Consider the following 18425-nt stretch of genomic DNA (forward strand, 5'->3'; position numbering starts at 1 on the left):
TCCATCATGTGCAGGGACAGTGGGACAGCTGCATCTCACCATCCTGCTCAGTGGCAGGTCTTCACAGAGGCCCTGGGCACTGCTTCTGGGTGTGCAGTGTGAAAACCGGTACAAAAACCTGATGGACTGTGGCTACTGAGTATGAAAACCTGATGGAGACACCTCTGGCCAGCTGCACTTTGCCTGCAGCTCCTGCAAAGGGAATGGTCTGCTGGGGGCATGAGATAGCAGCATCCCAAGTCTGTGGGTGATGCTGTCTTCCCAGCCTGCATCCCTCTTGCCCAGGTTGCCTGTTCCTGCTGAGAGCAGCAAAGCCTGCAGCCACAGCTGGATGTCTGGCTGGGCTATTCCAGCCTGGCCACGGTGTATCCCTGTGAGTGAGCCGTGCCCTGCGCTCACAGAAGAGCTGGTGAGGGAACATCCCTGGGAGAGCCTGTGTGTGTGTGGGCATCCCAGGCACTGCCTCACCTGGGAAGATCCCAGGGAACCAGAGGGTGCTCAAGCGGACCCGTGCCGGACCCCTCCCCGGCACACAGCTGGGGGAGAACCGGGGGGGGCCCTTCAAACCCTCGCTCCTGAAATCAGGGTGTTATATTTACTTTCCCCTTTTGGCAGCTAGAAGGGGAAGCCCATCCCAGCCCCTCATTGTTGTCTCAGCGAGTTAATCAGATGCCATAATCCTGTTGTGGAAATATCGGGCCTCCCTGGAAACAATGGGGAGCGAGAATATTGTGGTTAAATTTCAACCAGCTGCCTCCCTGCTCTGTTTGATCCCCGCCCGCAGGCCCGGGCCCCTGGCGAGCAGGCGGCGCGGCGGGGGCCGGAGCCCCGGGGGTGCCACCCCGCGCCCACTCCGCCGCACGGGAGCCCCGCGGTTCGCCCCGCCGAGGGGCCGAGGGTGCGCGGCGGCCCGGGCGCACCTTGGGGCGACGGCGGGGCTGCCCCGGGGGGCAGGTGGCGGCGGGCACCCCCGCTGGGGTGGGCTGCGGGGCTCGGCAGGGGGGAGGAGGCTGCGGGCGGCCCGGGGCAGGTTCCACGGGGAGGAGGCGAGAGAGGGAGGGCGCTGGGAGGCTGGGACACGGGCAGGGTGCGGTCCTGGCGGTTCCCGGTCCCGGATCTCTTCAATTTCCCCTCTCACTCCTGCCCAGGGAGCCGAGGCAGCGGCGGCTCCGGCTCCGGCTCCAGCCTTGCCGCGCTGACCGCCGAGGCGCAAACCGCGGAGGGCTCCGGCAGCGCCGAGCCCCGCGCCCCGCAAGCGGCCGCTCGCCTGCCAAAACAAACGGCCCTTCGCTATTTATTGCCGCCGCCGGGCCACGGCAGCTCAGAGCGGGCCGACGCCAGCTCGCCGCACCGGGCAGCCGGAGCGCACCCGCGCCGGGCAGCCGCCGCGCCCCGCCGCCGCCGCCGGCACCGGCACCTGCCCGCCGGCTGCGCGCCGCATGGGGAGCCCCGGGCCGGGCGGCGGGAGCGGCGGCCGAGCTTAGTGGGACCCGGAGCCAGCGGTGCCCCGGGCCGCCCCGGGGCCGCCGGGCGCGCCATGAAGCCGGCGCGGCTGCTGCTGCTGCTGAGCGGGTGCGCGCTGCTGCTGGCGCCGGCCGTGCGCGGCTGCGGGCCGGGCAGGGTGGTGGGCAGCCGCCGCCGCCCGCCCCGCAAGCTCATCCCGCTCGCCTACAAGCAGTTCAGCCCCAACGTCCCCGAGAAGACGCTGGGGGCGAGCGGCCGCTACGAGGGCAAGATCGCGCGTAACTCGGAGCGCTTCAAGGAGCTGACGCCCAACTACAACCCCGACATCATCTTCAAGGACGAGGAGAACACTGGCGCCGACCGGCTCATGACCCAGGTACGGCACCGCTGCCGCCCGGTTCTACCCCCGCGCCGGGCATCTGCGGGCACCGGGGCCGCCTCAGAGCGCCCCGCCACCCGCTCTCCGGGGACCGTGTGGGCCCCGCGCTGCGGCTTCCCCGTCCTGCCCCGGGCATCCCGGTGCCGGCTTCGGGCTGCCGGCGTGCGGAGAGTGCATCTCCCTTCGTCGGGCGCTCTGTCCCTTCGGCTGCGCTGTGCGCGACGGACAGCACGCTGCGCCTTGGGACGGCAGCACCCTGCTCCCGGAACCGGCAGCACCTTGTCCCCCGAGGTGCCAGCACCCTGCCCCGCTGCTCCTCGGAGCCTGTGGCACCCGTGGCTTGCTGCACCCCGAGGAATGCCCTTGTGACTCCCGAGCTGGCAGCACCCTGCGTTGCTGCCCCTCAACTCTCGTCCCACTGGTCCCCAGGCTGGCATAACCCTGCACTCCAAGCTGGCAGCTGTGCCCCTGAGCTGTGTCAGACTGCCCCCGATCCGGCAGCATCCTCCCACATCCCCTCGATCCGGCAGGGCTGTGCTGCGCTGTTCCCTGGTCAGGCAGCACCGCGGCCCATGCAGCCATCCTGCCCCTCTACCCTGCCTCCCCACTGGCAGGGCAGGCAGCCTGCCTTCGGATCCCGGGGACAGACCAGAGCCTCGTGTGCTGCTGTGTCCAGGAGTGCCCTTGCTGACCTTGTCCCCACTCTGACACTGAAACCCTCAGTGCTCCCCTTCCTGCATGTCTCGTGTGGGATGGTGCAGGGTGCTCAGGGGGAGCTGCTTGCTGTGCTCAGGGCTGGGGACAACCTGTTACTGCCAATGCCTTGTTGCAGTCAGCTCCCAAGTACCCAGGGCTGGCAGGAAGGATGGGGGGGTGGACGACACAGACGACAGCAGAGGAGGGGGGGTGATGCTGGACGAAGGTTACTCTGTGTTTTAATATTGCCAGGAGAATGCCTGAGGGTTTCAGGAATGCAGATAAGGAGCCGCACGGCCTTGCTAAGAAACCTGGCTACCAGCCTCAGCAGGGTCACAGCCTGAACGAGCTCCTGGGGGAAGCAGAGGGGAGCTGGGCTGCCCTTCTGCCCACTGCACCCCCGGTCAGGGGCTGGCAGGTGGGTGAACGTGAGGGACTGTGATGGTGGGCACTGAGCAAGGCCCTGGCCATAGTGTCTGACCAAGGTGTTCATAACATTGGGAGGAGAAGCTTCTTGGGTGCTGGCTTGACAGCTCTGCAGCCCCGTGTGCCCTGAGAGCAGGTTCCTCAGGTCAGGGACCATAGTCCAGGTTGGTTTTCAGGCTGGGGACTGTAGCAGAGGGAGCGGGATTCCCTGCAAGGCAGCAAGCTTGGGGAGTTGCACAGGTTGTGGTTGCTGGTGCCTGGAGCCCTGGGGCTGGGCTGTAACCTGCCTCCCCTGGGGAACAGCCTCAGGGATATTTGAGGAAGCAGTGAGCTCCTCTGGTCCATACATCGGGGAAGTGGATGACATCATTGCAGGCAGGAGAATGCTTCTTGCTGTGTTTTCTCCTGAGAGTGCTCCCTCCACCTTCTGTAACCCAGCCAGTGCCCCTCAGCACACCTGGGAGAGGGAGGTCTCCGTGTGCCAGCCTAACATTTCATGCTGTACCACTGCCTTGTTGGCAGAGCACCCAGAAGCATCTTGGTCATCCTGGGCTGCACAAATGAGGGTTCTTACTCCAGTAGGGACCCTGACCACCACACATCCATGCACAGATGGGTACCACAGTGCTTTGGGCAGCTCTGCAAGGAATTGTTCCTCTTGCTATGGAGGTGGCATGATTTCTGGTAACTTGCTGCCATCCCACAGCCCTCTGGGATTTTCCTGTGGGCCCTGGCTGGGGGAGATCCCCCAGATACGGGAACTCTAGCTCTGGCACCAAGTCCTGTGTTGCTATGGGTTGGGAAAGGCCATTGACCCAACTCCTTGTCCCTTCCCCCAGAGCACTGGCTTTTACTGCTGTTGACTCACTTCAAACCTGTTTTCTTTCCCCAAGTCCAAGGGTCTGGGTGTCCCAGGCAGCCGGAAGATGTCGCCTGCTTAGAGGAGTGGGTAGTGCTGCTCTCTGCCCGCCTTTCCTTTATCGTTTCATCTTCCTCAAGAATTCCAGTGTGTTTGCTCTCACTGGTCCCACTCGGAGGTGCTGAGATAAGGCTGGAGGCAAAGCCTGCCTCACCTCTCCCCAGCAGCCTGGCCCAGGAATGCCGTGGGTCCCCTGCCCCCATGGAGTCCCAAACCCAGCCTCTCCCCACCCCAACCACCATCCCTTGCAGGGATGTCCAACTGACCATGGAGACCATCCTTGCAGTGGTGAGGAATCTCTCATGAAGACCTTGGGGTAGGACTTTTGGCTTCCTTTGAGGGGAACCTCCCTTCAGGAGGAGATGCTAGTAAGACCCCTCTTCTCCTGGCCAGGCTCTGGGAGTGGGGGTAGCTGTGGCCAAGCACACTCCATTCACAACACCTCTGCTGAGACTGTGTTCACACCTGAGTGTCTTTCATACCTCCCCTGAGATGACCCTGGGGTCCCTGCTGACTGCCCCCCATCTTGGAGCTCTGTCCTGCTGCCTTCCCTAAAGCAGTTTGGCTTGCCCCACAGGGCATTGTCCCATCCCTGGGACACAAAAAGGGAGATGCAGAGGTTGGGCAGAAGGTGGGTAGAACTTCTTTGCTCAGCCCAGCCCAACATCCCCATGATCTTCACCATGAGGTGCATGGGACAGCAGAGCCACCATGTGAGCTGGGGGTGCCTGGTCGTCTGCACCGCTACAGGGACGAGCTGTGCCCTCCCTGCCATCACCATCAAACACAGAGCCCGTGGACAGCCCATGTTTATGAATGTTCTGGTCCCTGCCTACCTGTTCGTACAGGCAGCAGAGCCCCTGGGCAGGCACTGCCCATCCCTACCTACTCCCTGCAGCTCGTGTGTGCTCCCTGAGCACTGCTGCCTGCTCCTTACCCACCGCTGTCCATCCCTGTCCATCCCTGTCTTTTGTTGTCTTCTCTCTGCCGCCTGTGCCTGCTCCCTGCCCATCCCCACCTGCTCAGCCCTGCCTGTCACTCCTTGCTCCCTGATTATTTTCCCTCATCCCTGTTTCCTCCTCATAATTGCTTCTTCCCCGCCGATCCATGGTTGTTCCTGGTCCGCTGGTGCCCTGCTCTCCATTCCCCCCGTTGGTACCCGCTTCCTCGCCGCCCCGCCTGTGCCTGCCCGGTTCCCGTCCATCGGTCCCCGCTCCCCGCGGTCCCCGCCGGTCCCCTCCGCGCTCTGACACCTGCTGGCCACCGATGGCACCGGCAGAGCGGGGACAGGGCGCTCCTGACGCTGTCCCTGCCTGGGGGAAAGGCTGGCACAGTCTCGTTGTTTTTGTGCGCGCAGGGTGCCCCTGGAGGACAGAAAACATGGCAGAGAGGGCCGGAGGGGTGCCCAGAGAGGGGTGCTGGCAGGGTAGTGCCAAGGGAATGCCTGGAGTGATGGCTGGGGGATGCAGGGTGGCTCCGGGGATTCCCTCCTCATTTCCAGTGCTGAATTCCCTTTTTGCGGGGTCCCAGTGGGGCCAGGGACCTTGGGAACAGCTTGTCACATGTGCCAAGTGGCACCACGGTGGTGCTGGACGGGGACAAAAGTCACTCTCCTCCCTATTCCTCCTCCCCTCACCTAGCAAACTGTTTGTCCAGCACCTTCCTGGCTTATCTCCCCACGCCCAGAGAGCTGTGGGATGACGGCAGGCCTCATGTGGGGCAAAGGCCTGCCTGGCACTGCCCTTCCCTGGGCCTGGACCCTGCCAAGGGAGAGCAGGGTTCCTCAGGAGCAGCAGCGCCCACCTTCCTGGGACGGGAGCAGGTGCTTGGGGACAGGGTGAGGACATACATTTTCAGCAACCCCTGTGTTGGGGCATTTCTGAGCCTGAGGATGTAGCCAGCATCAGGTTTTAAAGCCCTGGCTCATGCTTGCTGTAACTGTCTCAAGACCCAAGGCATGCTATGGTGGGGAGCTCCAGTTCTGAGCTGGGCATCATGCAGAAACGTCCCCAGCCGTGGCTGTGTTTTAAGCTGCTGTCCAGTCATTTCATTTAATGCTTCCCAGGACTGGCTTTGTGCCTGACCATGAATGCTCTGTCCTCTGCCCTGATTTTATGGGGCACCTTGTTTCCTGGGGAATGGCAGTGAGAGGAGCCCTGGAGGCAGAGCTCTCCCACCCAGCAAGCACTGGGTGGTGACAATGGGACTCCTGATCCAGCTGGCTGCCTCAGAACCAGCTGTATCTGTATGTGTGAACCTCAGCCTTTGGAGCCAGTGTAAAAACACCCCAGTCTCAGCTTGTGTCTTTTAAATTGCCTTAAGTTTTATACAGTTTCACTTGGTGTGATTCTCAGGGTGTGCTGTGCAGGGCCAGGAGTTTGATCCTATGGGTCCCTTCCAACTCAATTCTATGATTCTTCAGGACCTCACAGAATCTCCTTTCTGGGCTGCACAGCCCTAGTCCATTCACCTGGTTTTCTGTAGAACCTCCCATATTCCTTTTCCTACACCTTTTCTATCTCTCCTCCATCCCTTTAGCAAGGGACCAGAAGCTGGGGCTGTACTTCTGCAAGTCAAGCACGAAGAGTTTTGATCTCTCCCCGACCTTCATCTGTGGCTGGGGGATGTGGGGCAGGGCAGGGTAAGGCTGGGAGGACTGTGAAACAGGCATTTGGGGCTGGCATCCCTCTGCTTGCTGGGGAGGACTGCCATGGGCACCTACTTGCATGTGTGACCTCTGTGGCCGCGAGGTCTGGGGCCTTTAAGATCTGCTGCTCTTCCTCAGCCCAGGATTTTCAGCCCTAGTGCTGCAGAGAGGTGAAGGGGGCTTCACTCCACCTTCTTTCTGTCCCAGCACAACAGAGCTCTTGGGCAGGTTTGGCACTTCCCCTAGGAGCAGAGGCTGGCTAATGCCACGGGGCTGCCTAGTGTTGTGTCCTTGTTACACAGACTTGAGCAGCCACACCAAGCAGAGCTGTGTTCAGAACAGGGCAGGTTGTTTAATTTGTGCCTGGAGACAGCCCTAGGGTGCCTGGGACCCCCTCCCAGGCAGCAGCAGGATTGAAGCTCCTGTATCCTCCTCGTGTCAGATGGGAACTGCTGGGGTGCAGTTAGCACGGGGCAGCAGAGCAGAGAGGGTGTTTCAGCCCAGCCCAGGCTGTGTTGCCCAACAGGCTCTCAAATGAGCCTGGGATGGGAAGAGAGGGAGGAGAAGGGTGCCCTGTTGGGTGCACTCTCCTCTGCCCAGCAGTGGGCTGTCAGGCTCTGCAGGGAGTTTGGAGAGCGTGGGGTAGACAAGGCCCCTCATGTTCTCAGATCTTCCTGTGCTGGACAAGCCCAGGGAGGATTAATGGAGGCACGGTGGGATGCAGCCTGCCAAGCAGACAGCCAGTTCCTCCCTCCAGAAAGCTTTTACTGACTCTGTCCCTCTGCCCCACAGCGCTGCAAGGACCGCCTGAACTCGCTGGCCATCTCTGTCATGAATCAGTGGCCAGGGGTGAAGCTGAGAGTGACCGAGGGCTGGGATGAGGACGGGCACCACTCGGAAGAGTCGCTGCATTACGAGGGCCGGGCTGTGGACATCACAACCTCGGACAGGGACCGCAACAAGTACGGCATGCTGGCTCGCCTGGCCGTGGAGGCTGGCTTCGACTGGGTCTACTACGAGTCCAAGGCACACATCCACTGCTCTGTCAAGTCAGGTAAGTGTGGGCTGGGGGCAGTGAGCGGAGCTGGGGGCCAGATCCCCTCTTGCAGCATACTGGGGAACATGGGGAGCCTGGCTGGCTGGGTGGGGTGCTCCTGCAGGGGGTGCCAGCTTTTGCATCCTGGTTTCCCTATCTGGGGCAGACAGTCAGGTGGGGAGTGAGTCACACACCTGTGGCCAGCCAGTACAATGGGGCAAATTCCCCATCTGGCTCCCACAGACCTACATCTTGACCCACCCGCTCTACCCTCTTCCTTTTCTCACCCCACATCCCTTTCTCCCCCGGCCTGACCCCCCAGTATGTCCATCGCCCCTGTCTCCCTTGCCTCTGCCCTTGCAGTCCCTTAGTGCCCATGCCCAACCTCATCCAGCCCTGTCCCTCTCCACTGCTGGCTGCTTTTGAGCTCCTGCTGTCACAGCAGCATCTGTCCATCCCTGCCTAGCCAGGGATGGGGTCAGGGCCATCCAGACAGGGAGAGGCCAGGGTACCCTGGGCTCGGCTCTTGGCTGCGCAGCACCATCTGCAGAGGGGAGCAGAGCTGGGTGGTGCTTTCAGGGCTGCTGCCGTCGCTGCTGGTGTTTGCTTCCTCCTGCGCGGTGCGCTGCAGCGGGGGCGGCAGGGTGGAGGACGGGGCGGGAGGTGCTCCCAGGCCCTGCCCGCGGTGCGGAGGGGATTGCGTGGGCTGCACGCCCCCCGTGAGGAGCAGCCGTGCCCGGGCTGGGCTCCGCGCTGGCTGCCGGCTGCAGAGGGCAGCAGCGCCCCGCGCTCGGCTCCGGCCGCCGGGAGGGGCCGCGCCGTGCCCGCGCTGCGGCACACGGGGAGGCTCTGCCCGGGCCCGGGCACGGAGCGAGCCCCGGCGGCTGCCGGCACCCGCACCCCGAGCGGCAGGGCCGTGCCCGCACACGGAGCCCTGGCACGGCCGTGCCCGCACAGCCGTGCCCGCACACCGTGCGCGGCGGTGCCGGGTGCCTGTGCCGCCCCGCGCCTCTCGTCCCCGGGCTCGGCTCAGCTGCCACGGCACTGTGCCTGTCCTACCGCCCTAGCCCGCAGCCAGCGGCTCGACGGCCCCAGACGGCAGCCCGGCCCCCCGCGCTGACCCGCTCCCCGTGCTGATGCCAGGACGGGCACCAGGCCGGCCGGCGATGGAAGCGGGGCCGCCGCGCCGCACAGAGGGAGCCGTGCACCCCCGGAGAAGAGGGACAAAACGTGGCCGGAGGACCAGGACTCCCGTGCCCCCGGGCACCCTGTGGGGCTGGCAGCAGGAGTGGGGCCAGGCTCCGAAGCAACGACCATGATCTCACAGCTATGAGGCTGGCCAGAGGAGTGGGGCTGTGCCCCTGGAGAAAGACAGAGGCTTTTGAATGCTCCCCTTGGACCAACTGAAGAGGGATGCCCTAACCCAAGCAGCAGACTGGGGCCCTGAGGCCCTGAAGGGCTTCTAGAAGCTGGTTATATTACCCTCACTCTGCAGCAGCTCCTCAGGGCTCTGGGTGACCCCTATTTTTCCCCAAGGCCATGGGCAACCCAAGAGTGTGTGGTGGAGGCTGTGGGATACACACCCTGATCCCCTCAGAACTGTGTACAGAGGGCAGCCGGCTGCTCCTGCCTCTTAGTAAATGGCTTTTATTTTTGTATGGATGGCCACATGGCCTGTTGTATGTATTGTGTCTCCTCGGGTCCTTGCCTCCACCCACCGAGCCCTCCATGCCCAGCACCTATGCCATCCACTTCTGCCAGGCACCCCTCTCACCCTCCTGCTCTGCTGCCTGCCAGGGGATGCAGGGTGCAGGATTTGGGACCTGGCCTCCGGGGCAAGGACAGGGCAGACACTGCACCTCTTCGGAGCAATAAAAGGATTCTGTCCCAGAGATGGATGCCTCTCTTCATGGGCTTGGGGGCTGGGATTTGGCTCTGCCCAAACCTGGGGAGTGATGGGGGCAGTGCCACCTGGGAGGGCACATTCAGGGATTAGATGAGAGAGCTGGGAGAGGGCCCTGAGAGGTGGCTTAGAGCTCAAGGATGGAGCTGTGCAGAGCTAGGAGCAGGACCCTGAGGTGAGATGTCACTGGCAGAGGGTGGGAGGACACATCATATAGACACTAACTTGGGAGTTGCTGGGACTTGGGGGAACACTGCTGCTGGTGTAGCTAACCACCATTCCTTGGGAAGCCAGGATTCCCCTGCTAAGTGCCAGAATGGGCCCCTGGTGACACTTCATGTGGGGAGGGCCAGGAGCCTTGTGCCACCATCCCAGGAGACTAGCCCAGAGAGTTTGGGTCCTTTACCCTGTGGCAATCCCTAGGGAAGCCCTGTGCAGGAGGCTGGTAGCTTTTGCACGATGATGGCCACAGGTTGTGACCTCTCCCTACAGCCCAGAGAAGCAGGAGCTGGCTGGCATCAGTGGTGCAGGGGTGAGCAGCTGGGAGAAGGGAGCAGGACTGCCACAGGGGCTGGAGGGCGCTGCAGTGTTGGGAAAGGGCGCTGCATCCTGCACTGCTCCTCGCAGCATCCTCCCAAGCAGTGCCCAGGAGCAGCTCTGCAGGGAACAGGGATAATGTGGGGGTATGCAGGGTGAGACCGGGCACTCTGCTCCTCAGCCTGCCGTCCTCTCAGGGCCCTGCCTCTGCTTTTTCAAGCTTCAGGTGCCCCCTGGCAGTGTTTTGCACATTTCAGGCTGTGGTTGTGTCCCATTCGCCCTGCCTGTTTTGGGGCTTGGCTCTGTACAGCAAGCTCAATGCCCTGGGACCATGCTGGAGTCCCCAGGTGCCACCTCAAGTGACGTGGTGGCTGGGGAATGAAGTGCCATGGGGACATTGGTGGCCGGGGGTGTGCAGGGGACGAGCTCACATTGGTGATGCGTGGGTGGGCAAAGCCGGGCAGACCCGGGAAGGTGTCTGCGCCCAGTGGAAACGTGGTGCTGAGGGTGTGGCTGATGGGTAACCCTGGTGTCTCTCTCTCCCTGCGCAGAGCACTCAGCCGCTGCCAAGACGGGGGGCTGCTTTCCCGGGCGGGCCCTGGCGACGCTGGAGGACGGTGCCCAGACGCCTCTGTGGGCACTGCGCCCGGGCCAGCGAGTGCTGGCGATGGACGGGGCGGGCAGGCCCACCTACAGTGACTTCTTGGCTTTCCTGGACAAGGAGCCCCGTGCCCTCACCACCTTCCTCGTCATCGAGACCCAGGAGCCGCCGCGGCGCCTGGTGCTGACGCCCACCCACCTGCTCTTCGTGGCGGAGAACGCCTCGGCGCCCGCCGCCCGCTTCCGCCCCATCTTCGCCAGCCGCGTGCGGCCGGGACACTTCGTGCTGGTGGCGGCCGGGGGGGGCAGCCTGCAGCCCGCTGAGGTGCTGCGGGTGCGGCACCGCAGGGACGTGGGAGCCTACGCCCCGCTGACGCGCCACGGGACGCTGGTGGTGGACGGCGTGGTGGCCTCGTGCTTCGCTCTGGTGCAGGAGCAGCAGCTGGCACAGCTGGCCTTCTGGCCGCTCCGGCTCTACCACAGCCTGCTGGGGTGGCCAGGGGAGCAGGGGGATGGTGTGCACTGGTACTCAGGGCTGCTCTACCGCCTGGGCAGGCTGCTCCTGCCCCCTGACAGCTTCCACCCACTGGGGGTATCCCAGGCGGAGAGCTGAGGGTGCCCCGCAGCCCCGGCCAGCACAGCTGGCGGAGGTGGTGGCTGCAGGGTGACTCACGGGGGGCCAGCACCCCCTCCCAAAGCTGGGTGCCCGTGGGGAGCTGCCTCCAGCCCTGCCTGCTTGGGGTACAGCCACCTCCTGGCTGGGGGGCACCGAAGCTCCATGGTGTGCCTCCTCCATGCTGACCACGCCCTCCTCACCCCTGTTCCTGGGGACAGGAGGGAGGCATGAAGGGTTTCCCCCGGGACAGGGGCTGCCCCCGGCTGGATCCACATGCTGCTATGTGTGTGTGTGTGCAATGTGTGTGTGCGTGTGCCGAATTAGCTGATGGAGTCTGAGTGGGAGGGGGGAGAGCAGAGAGCCCTGGCTGCTCCACCGAGGTTCCCAGCCTGCCTGCACCCAGTGGGGAAGTTTTGGGAGAGGGGCCCAGGCCCTTTGCTAGGCAGCCTGGGTGGGAAGGCAGGCAATGCTATTTCCAGCCCTGGGATGTGGCAGCTGGAAGGAGGGTGACCCAGGGACTGGGACTGTGCCTTGTCCTTAGCCCAGTGCAGGGGCACCCAAAACAAGCAGGGGTGGGGGGTCTGGCACAGCTCTGGCATGAGACCTCCGACTTTGTGACACAAGTTCCACTGGAGAGATAGACTGGGGAGTGAGGTGCCGAGCTCTGCCCAAAGCCAGCACCAGAGCCACCCAGCTGGGCATCCTGTGGGGCTGCTGTGACAGCGTGGGGTGCTCTGGCTGGCAAGGGGGGCTGTGGAGGCAGACACACAGGCAGAAGGGTGCAAATGCCAGCCAGGAATAGACACACTGGTAAGAGCAGGGATGGGGAGAGTCAGGGCTGCAACCCCAGCCTGCTGGAGCCTGAAGAAAGAGGCAGAGGAGAAAAGCACCCCAGCATATGGCCTTGAACTGGCTCAGCCCGAAAGCTTTCCCCACCCCAAAGCTTAAAAAACTCCTCAAGCTTCAGACCCTGGCTGGCCTGACCTCCTCAAGCCCCCAGCACCCCAAACCCTCAGGGTAATTCATTGCTGCTCACCCACTCTGGGACCTGGGGAGAGTCCCACCAGAGCTGCAGCCACAGTTCCCCCACTCCAAACCGCAGCCAGAGCCTCAGCCCCCCCAGCTGCACATCCGTGGAGGGGAGGGGGCTGAGGCAGGCAGTGACCCACGTCCCCCTTAGCATCGCGCGTCTCTATTTATTTATCTGCTCTTTGTGTGTACCAGAGACGGGAGGCAGTGTGGGCGCGTGCAGGGTGAGATGGAAGGGCAGGGCGGGGGTGGGAAATCGTTTGGTTGGGGTGGGGTGGTGATTTTTTTTTTTTTAACAAAAAGCAGAAATTATTTAAAGATTATTTTAAAGCACAGCTTTGATGGTGATTGTTGTCCAGGATGAAGTGGGGGAGCGGGAGTGTGGCCAATGGATGGCAGGTGTGTTTTTGTCTCTTCACTGGATGCACCTCGCCTGGTTGGGGACACAGCCCAATAAATCCATTGTCTCCCCAGAGGGAGCTCAGAGCTGTGGTGCAGGGAGGGCAGGCAGGGATTGGGGGTGCTTACTGCACCCACTGTTCAAGGGCAGGCAGGGCTAGAGGGCACCATGGGCTTCTATAGGAGCAAGGTTTGGGCACCCCAGTGCCCTCCAGCAGAAGGATGGCATCTCTCTCCTCACCATCCATACCCGGGCGAGGTGGGTAACTGGAGGTGTGGGATTGACCCAGTCTGCACGGGACCAAAGTGTCATCAGAGCCAGCGGGAACCTGGGGCAGGATGCAGTAGGGACAGCCACTGTGGGACTGCCTGCCAGGGATACCTCTCCATGCCAGCCTGGAGTCACCACCTCAGTGCCCGTCCACCCTGCTGTACCACCCCCAGTCACCACAACACTCGGAAGATGGAGCCTGTATCCTGTAGACAGGTTTCCAGTGTCACTAATGTTAGTCAGTGCCGTCCCTCACTCCTTGTCAGCCCTCCCGCTCTACCCCATCCTCATGCCAGCAGAAGGAAAAATGCACTAGGCAGCACCCCACCCCACCCAGGCTCCCCACGCCTGCGCCAGCCCCACACCTCTCTGGACACACCCTGCCCCATCTCCACGCCGCCCTGCCGAGCTCCCCCGGGCCGTGCTGGGATCAGCATCGCCCTCGGGCTTTCCCTGGACCCCCCAGCCCGGCAAGTGTGAAGCAATTCGGCAGCAGGCTGTCAGCGAGGGCCCTCATCACCCGGCTAATTTAAGGGCTCTGCAAGGCGGCAGAGCTAATTTAATTAGGTTCTTATTACACTGAAGGACAAATTGGTCCCCGGGGGGCCACGGGGGGTCAGGCTTTCGAGAAGTGCTTTGTGGAGTGAAATTTCAATCGGGCTGCTGCGGCAGGCAGGGGGAGCCAGAGGCAGAGGCTGCACAAGGAGGGATGTGCTCTTTGGGGGAGATCAACTCCTGGTCCAGGTTTTTAGGGAATCACTGAGAGTGGGGGGAAGAATTCTTTGCCCCATTCTCCATTAGGAGAATGCTGCAGGGTCCATGGCAGCCGCTTTGGGATGGAGGCAGGGAAAGCAAGGAGGGCCTGGCTCTGAGCTGGCTTCAGGGCAGTGAGAGGGAGGGAAAACATCCCTAAGAAAGATGCTAAGGTCTTTCTGAAGCTCCATTAACTTCCCCACAGCTCCATAACACCACATGAAAATAATGTTGAGGACAAAATGCTGACACCCAGGACTTTTGGGGGTCTCTTCCTTGCCTGGATGTCATAATCTGCTTGTCACTCAGCCCCAGGAGAACCAGGACAGCCTGGGAGCTGCCCCGCTGCCGGTGGGCACATGAAGCAATCCCATCTCCCAGCGTGCCAGTGCCAGGGGAGGGATGATCCCAGCAGGGTCCCAGCTGGGCAGTGATGGATGGGGCTGCTGGTGGGTGGCCGGCAGAAGGGCCGGGCTGGAGGGTCCCACAATGGCTGTCTCTCCATCAATTTGTCCTCATTACCATATAAATGGTGGGTGGGAGGGAGAGGAAGGGCATGTGGCGACAGGAGACACCCCCACATGTTCCCATCTGGGCTAGCACGTCCCCCCTCCCCATCCTTCCAGCCGTGTTAAACCAGCTCCAACAAGCGCGGCCCCTAATTCAGCAGAAGAGAGGTACCACCCCCTATTCAGAGCCTTGAAAAGGCTACAGGGTCCGGCGCTGTTAACAAGGGGGGACACGGTCCCCGTCCCCGCCTCTCCCGTCTGTCCCTCGCCCCACGGCCCTTCTGCCGCGGCAGCGCCAGCCCGGCTCCATCCCGGCTCCCGCTGGGGCAGCGCCATGTGTGCTGCTGAGCCACCCTGCACCCCGAACTCCCTCCGCCTCCCCCTCTGTCCCGAGCCCCCCACCTCTTGCCCCTCTCTCCACCGTGGCACCTGTGTGACAGCATCACTGGGAACGGCCCCACCACAGGTGCTGCAGAGCCCCTCTGCCTGTGCGTGGCAGCTTCCTCCGGGCAGGGATGGAGGTGTTTTAGCAGGTAACAGCCTCTGGGTGTCAACCGGAGCCTGCTGTGCCTGTGTGAGCACCGCGGACAGACTGACAGATGCACGCATCCTGCCCGCTACACACACCTTTATTCCCTGGACAGACACCTGCCCACCAGCGCACTGGAGCCCCAGCAGACACCCTCCAGCTCTCAGAACCGCCACCCAGCGCCACAAAGCGCTTTATTTTCAGCTTGTATCCTTTATATCCCAGGAGCACTCACATGTCCCTGGGTCCCTATCTCTGTTCCCTCCAGGAAGAAGCCGGAGGGTGCATGTTACTATAGGGACAGCGAGGACAAGAGGACATGGGCACGCCGTGGCAGTGCCCACCTCTGCAGCCATACCCAGCCCTGCAGCCGTGCCCACCTCACATCTGCCAGGTGCAGAGAGTACTCTGGACCCCTGGAGGGGCCTGACAACCTCTCCCAGCACACAGGGTGAGCCCTGCCGACCCTCCTGCTGGTGGGACACCCTTAGCTGCCGCTCCCGCAGTGTGGGGTACACGGCTGACACATCAAAACCCCCCTGTCCCTTCGCTCCCCCGCTCCCCAGGGACACACTCAGCACCCACAGCGGGTCCCTGCTGCAGAACTGGGGGTCATGCTGGTGGTCCCCACCCTCCAAAGGAGGGAAAGGCAGGCAGGGGCAGCCGGGGACAATGCAGGGGCAGCCGGCATCAGTCATGCCTCATGTCTGGGTAGGAGCTGGGGGCTCCCAGCGCTCTGAGGGCGCTCAGCAGGGCACAGCCCCGGGACAAACGCCACGGCCATCGGCACTGACTGCAGCGGCCGCTGCGCGGTGCCACAGGGGCCGGCGGGATGCGGCTGTGTGAGCATGCAGCCACACGCTGGGGACGGCTAAGAATCTAATCAGGGTCCTTTTCCGTAATAAATCATTTGTCTTAATCCAACGCCCTCCCTCCTGCTCTAATAACTCCCAGCACTGGGCCCCACAGCCACAACAATGCAGCTAATGGAACAATTTATTTTCATAATGGTGCTGGTGGGGAGAAGGGGTGGCCGGGGTGGGGGCAGCATGGTCTAGGGCAGGAGTTTCTAATTAGTGAATGAAATTTGATGTAAGGCTGGAGGAAGATGGATTTGCTTCCTGACAAGGGGCCTTTCAGCTCATCAAAGCACCCGAACAGGGAGGTAAATTAAATTATTTCTAATTCTTCACTAACCTCCAGGGAGTCACCCTTCCACCAGCAAAAGATGGGTCCATTCCTGAAATGAAGAGGCACTTGAAGGGCTGAGATTAGGTAGAAGGGACCGAGGTAAGAGATGGGGATGACAAGATGGGATGGGGTGGGACAGAGAAGCAGGACAGGCTGCCATTGACTTTGCCGGAAAAATAGGGAGGGAAAAGGTGCTGATGGAGGGAAGAGTTGCAAATGGTCAATAAATAAACAACTCCAAGGACTAATGACTAATTTGCTGTGAGTTTTCCATCCATCCCTGTCACCTAAGTAGACCTGGAACAGGGCTGAAACACAGCTGGTGCTGGGATGGAGCAGAGCAGCCTAGAAGCAAGGAAACAGCATCCCAACCCTCAGGGAGTTTGAGCAGGGACAGCACTAGACTGTGAAGGGTGACTGATGCTGAAATAGGCAAAGGGCCCAGTGTAGGGGATTGCTTCAGCAAAGGCTCCTGTTCTCATGTCTTTGTATAATTTAAGGCCAACACCAATGAGTCAATGGTTGTGGCATAGAGCTGTTCCTGGGATGCAGTGTTTTTTTCTAAACGCCCAGCTCCTGCAGTCCTGTGATGGGATTTATTTTACAGAACAAGTGCACTCCCTCCCAGCTCTCCCTGTTTTACAGAACAAGTGCACTCCCTCCAGAAACTTCTGCAGTTTCTCCCTCTTGCAGAAAGACCTTCCAATGTCAACCTGCCCCTAGCCCAGATGTCCCCAGCACTAGAGTGGAAAGAAGCAGTCCTGGTGCTGTGGCTGGAGTCAGTCCCTGGCTCTCCATGGAGCAGGGAGCATCACAAGCTGTCCCCAAAGCTGTGTCACAGCTCTGTGGGGCTGAGGAAGCCCATTCAGGAACAGCAGGTGGGTTCCTGGGGACTTTCCCTATGGAATCATGGACTGCATTTCCTGCAAGACCTGCCCTCCCAACCATCCTCAGACTGCCAGGCACAGCCCAGGCAGTGAAACGGGGATTAGGGGGGCTGTGTATTTCTGCAGGGAGTGGGGAGGCACGGCAGAGCCTGCAGCAGTGCCCGCGTTTGCTGCAGGCTGGGCGGCACAGTCCCCTCCCCACGGCTGGGGCAGGCGCAGAGCCGGCTCTGCTGACCCAACACTCCAGGAATTTAATTTGTTTAATATATTCCCTGGGAAAGAAGAAAATAAATAAGTGGCACCTCGCTTGCCCCCGTGTCTCACTCTCGCAGGGGAGGTGTCAGCTTAACGAGCCGAAGCCCTCAGGCTGATTAAGCGGCGCAGCTCCGAGGCAGGGAGCGCCGAGCAGCGTGATGGATGTACGAGAGCATCAGCCCCCCTGCCTGGGGCTGCACGGCTGCAGGGACACACATGCCTCCCCACGGCCTTTGCTCTGCACCCCGCACCCAGCCTTGCTCAAGGGCATGGCAAAAGCCTCCTCTTGCCCCAGGACAGATCATGCTGCCCCGTGGCTCTGTGGCACAGGCAGTACCCGGGAATGTGAAGCTGGGGCTGTTTTCGACTCTGGAGGCAGGGATGGACACTCTGGTGGCTTCTCACCGCCTGTGGGTCTGTGTGGCACCTCGTCAAAATAGGGGCTGAGGACCAGAGGTGTGCAGGGCCTTTGTGCTGAGCTCTAGGTCTCATCCCCACTGTCCCCCGTGGGCTGGGGTGGGGACACTTGGGGACACTGAGGCACAGGGATGTGCTAGAGGGGATGGGGACAATGCAAGGGGAGCCCACGACTCTTGGTAGCCCCTTTAGCGCTTTTACCAGGTAGCCCTTGCCGGACTGCTGGGGAAAGACAGTCCCCCTTTTCCCCATCCGCCCCTCTCTCAGGCTCTCTGCAGCCCTGTTTGCCCACGCCTTCCCCTCCTGGTGTCCCTGCAGGAGACGTCACCGTGTCCCACCATTCCTGTCCCATGGCATCACCTCGGGAAAGGGTTAATCAGCAGCCAGGAGACAGGGTAATAAATGGCCGTTATCTTGTTAATGAGCTGACATTAATTAGAGCCCAAGGTCCTGGGAGGAGCAGCTGATTTATTCTGTCATCCCGGGAGCAGGTTAGGGGCTGACTCCATGGAAAGGCCATTAACAGCCAGGAGGTGAGGCTGTGTTTTTGGGGAGAAGAGGTGTGTGCAAGGGTGTTCCTCCTCCTCACTCCTGCACCCCCAGACCCCAAACCTGGCTCTGTCCCCCACATGCAGCAGTTCTGGCGTTGGGACAAGACACAGTGAAGCCAAACCAGAAGATTGTGGAGGTGACAGGACAAATCAGAGCTGGGGGATCCCCCTGGGGCCAGGGGGAGGTGACCTTGGCTGTGCCAGAGATGTGTGACCCTGGACACAAGGTGCTGGAGTGCTGTGCAGGCCAAGGGCTGCAGAGTGGGGCTGTGGGGAAGCAGCAGGAGGGACACGGTGCATTCAGTCACTTCCCTGCTTTCCTGGATGATGCTGAGCTATGGAAGGTGCTGGCTTGTTTAGTCTCTCCCCCCAAAAGACAAGACCTGGGGTGAGGACAAACACTGAGGATGA

The 18425-nt window shown here is 61.7% G+C and overlaps 1 protein-coding gene across 1 annotated transcript; it reads left to right on the forward strand.

Annotated features, from left to right (window-relative positions):
* Positions 1–1537: 1537 nt before the first annotated feature.
* Positions 1538–11220, forward strand: IHH (Indian hedgehog signaling molecule). Its single transcript, XM_058028271.1, has 3 exons — positions 1538–1840; positions 7324–7585; positions 10559–11220. Exons 1-3 carry the CDS (start codon positions 1538–1540, stop codon positions 11218–11220), a joined length of 1227 nt encoding a protein of 408 aa, XP_057884254.1.
* Positions 11221–18425: the final 7205 nt, after the last annotated feature.

Source organism: Melospiza georgiana, chromosome 7, assembly GCF_028018845.1.
Source record: "Melospiza georgiana isolate bMelGeo1 chromosome 7, bMelGeo1.pri, whole genome shotgun sequence".
Taxonomy (NCBI): Eukaryota; Metazoa; Chordata; class Aves; order Passeriformes; family Passerellidae; genus Melospiza; species Melospiza georgiana.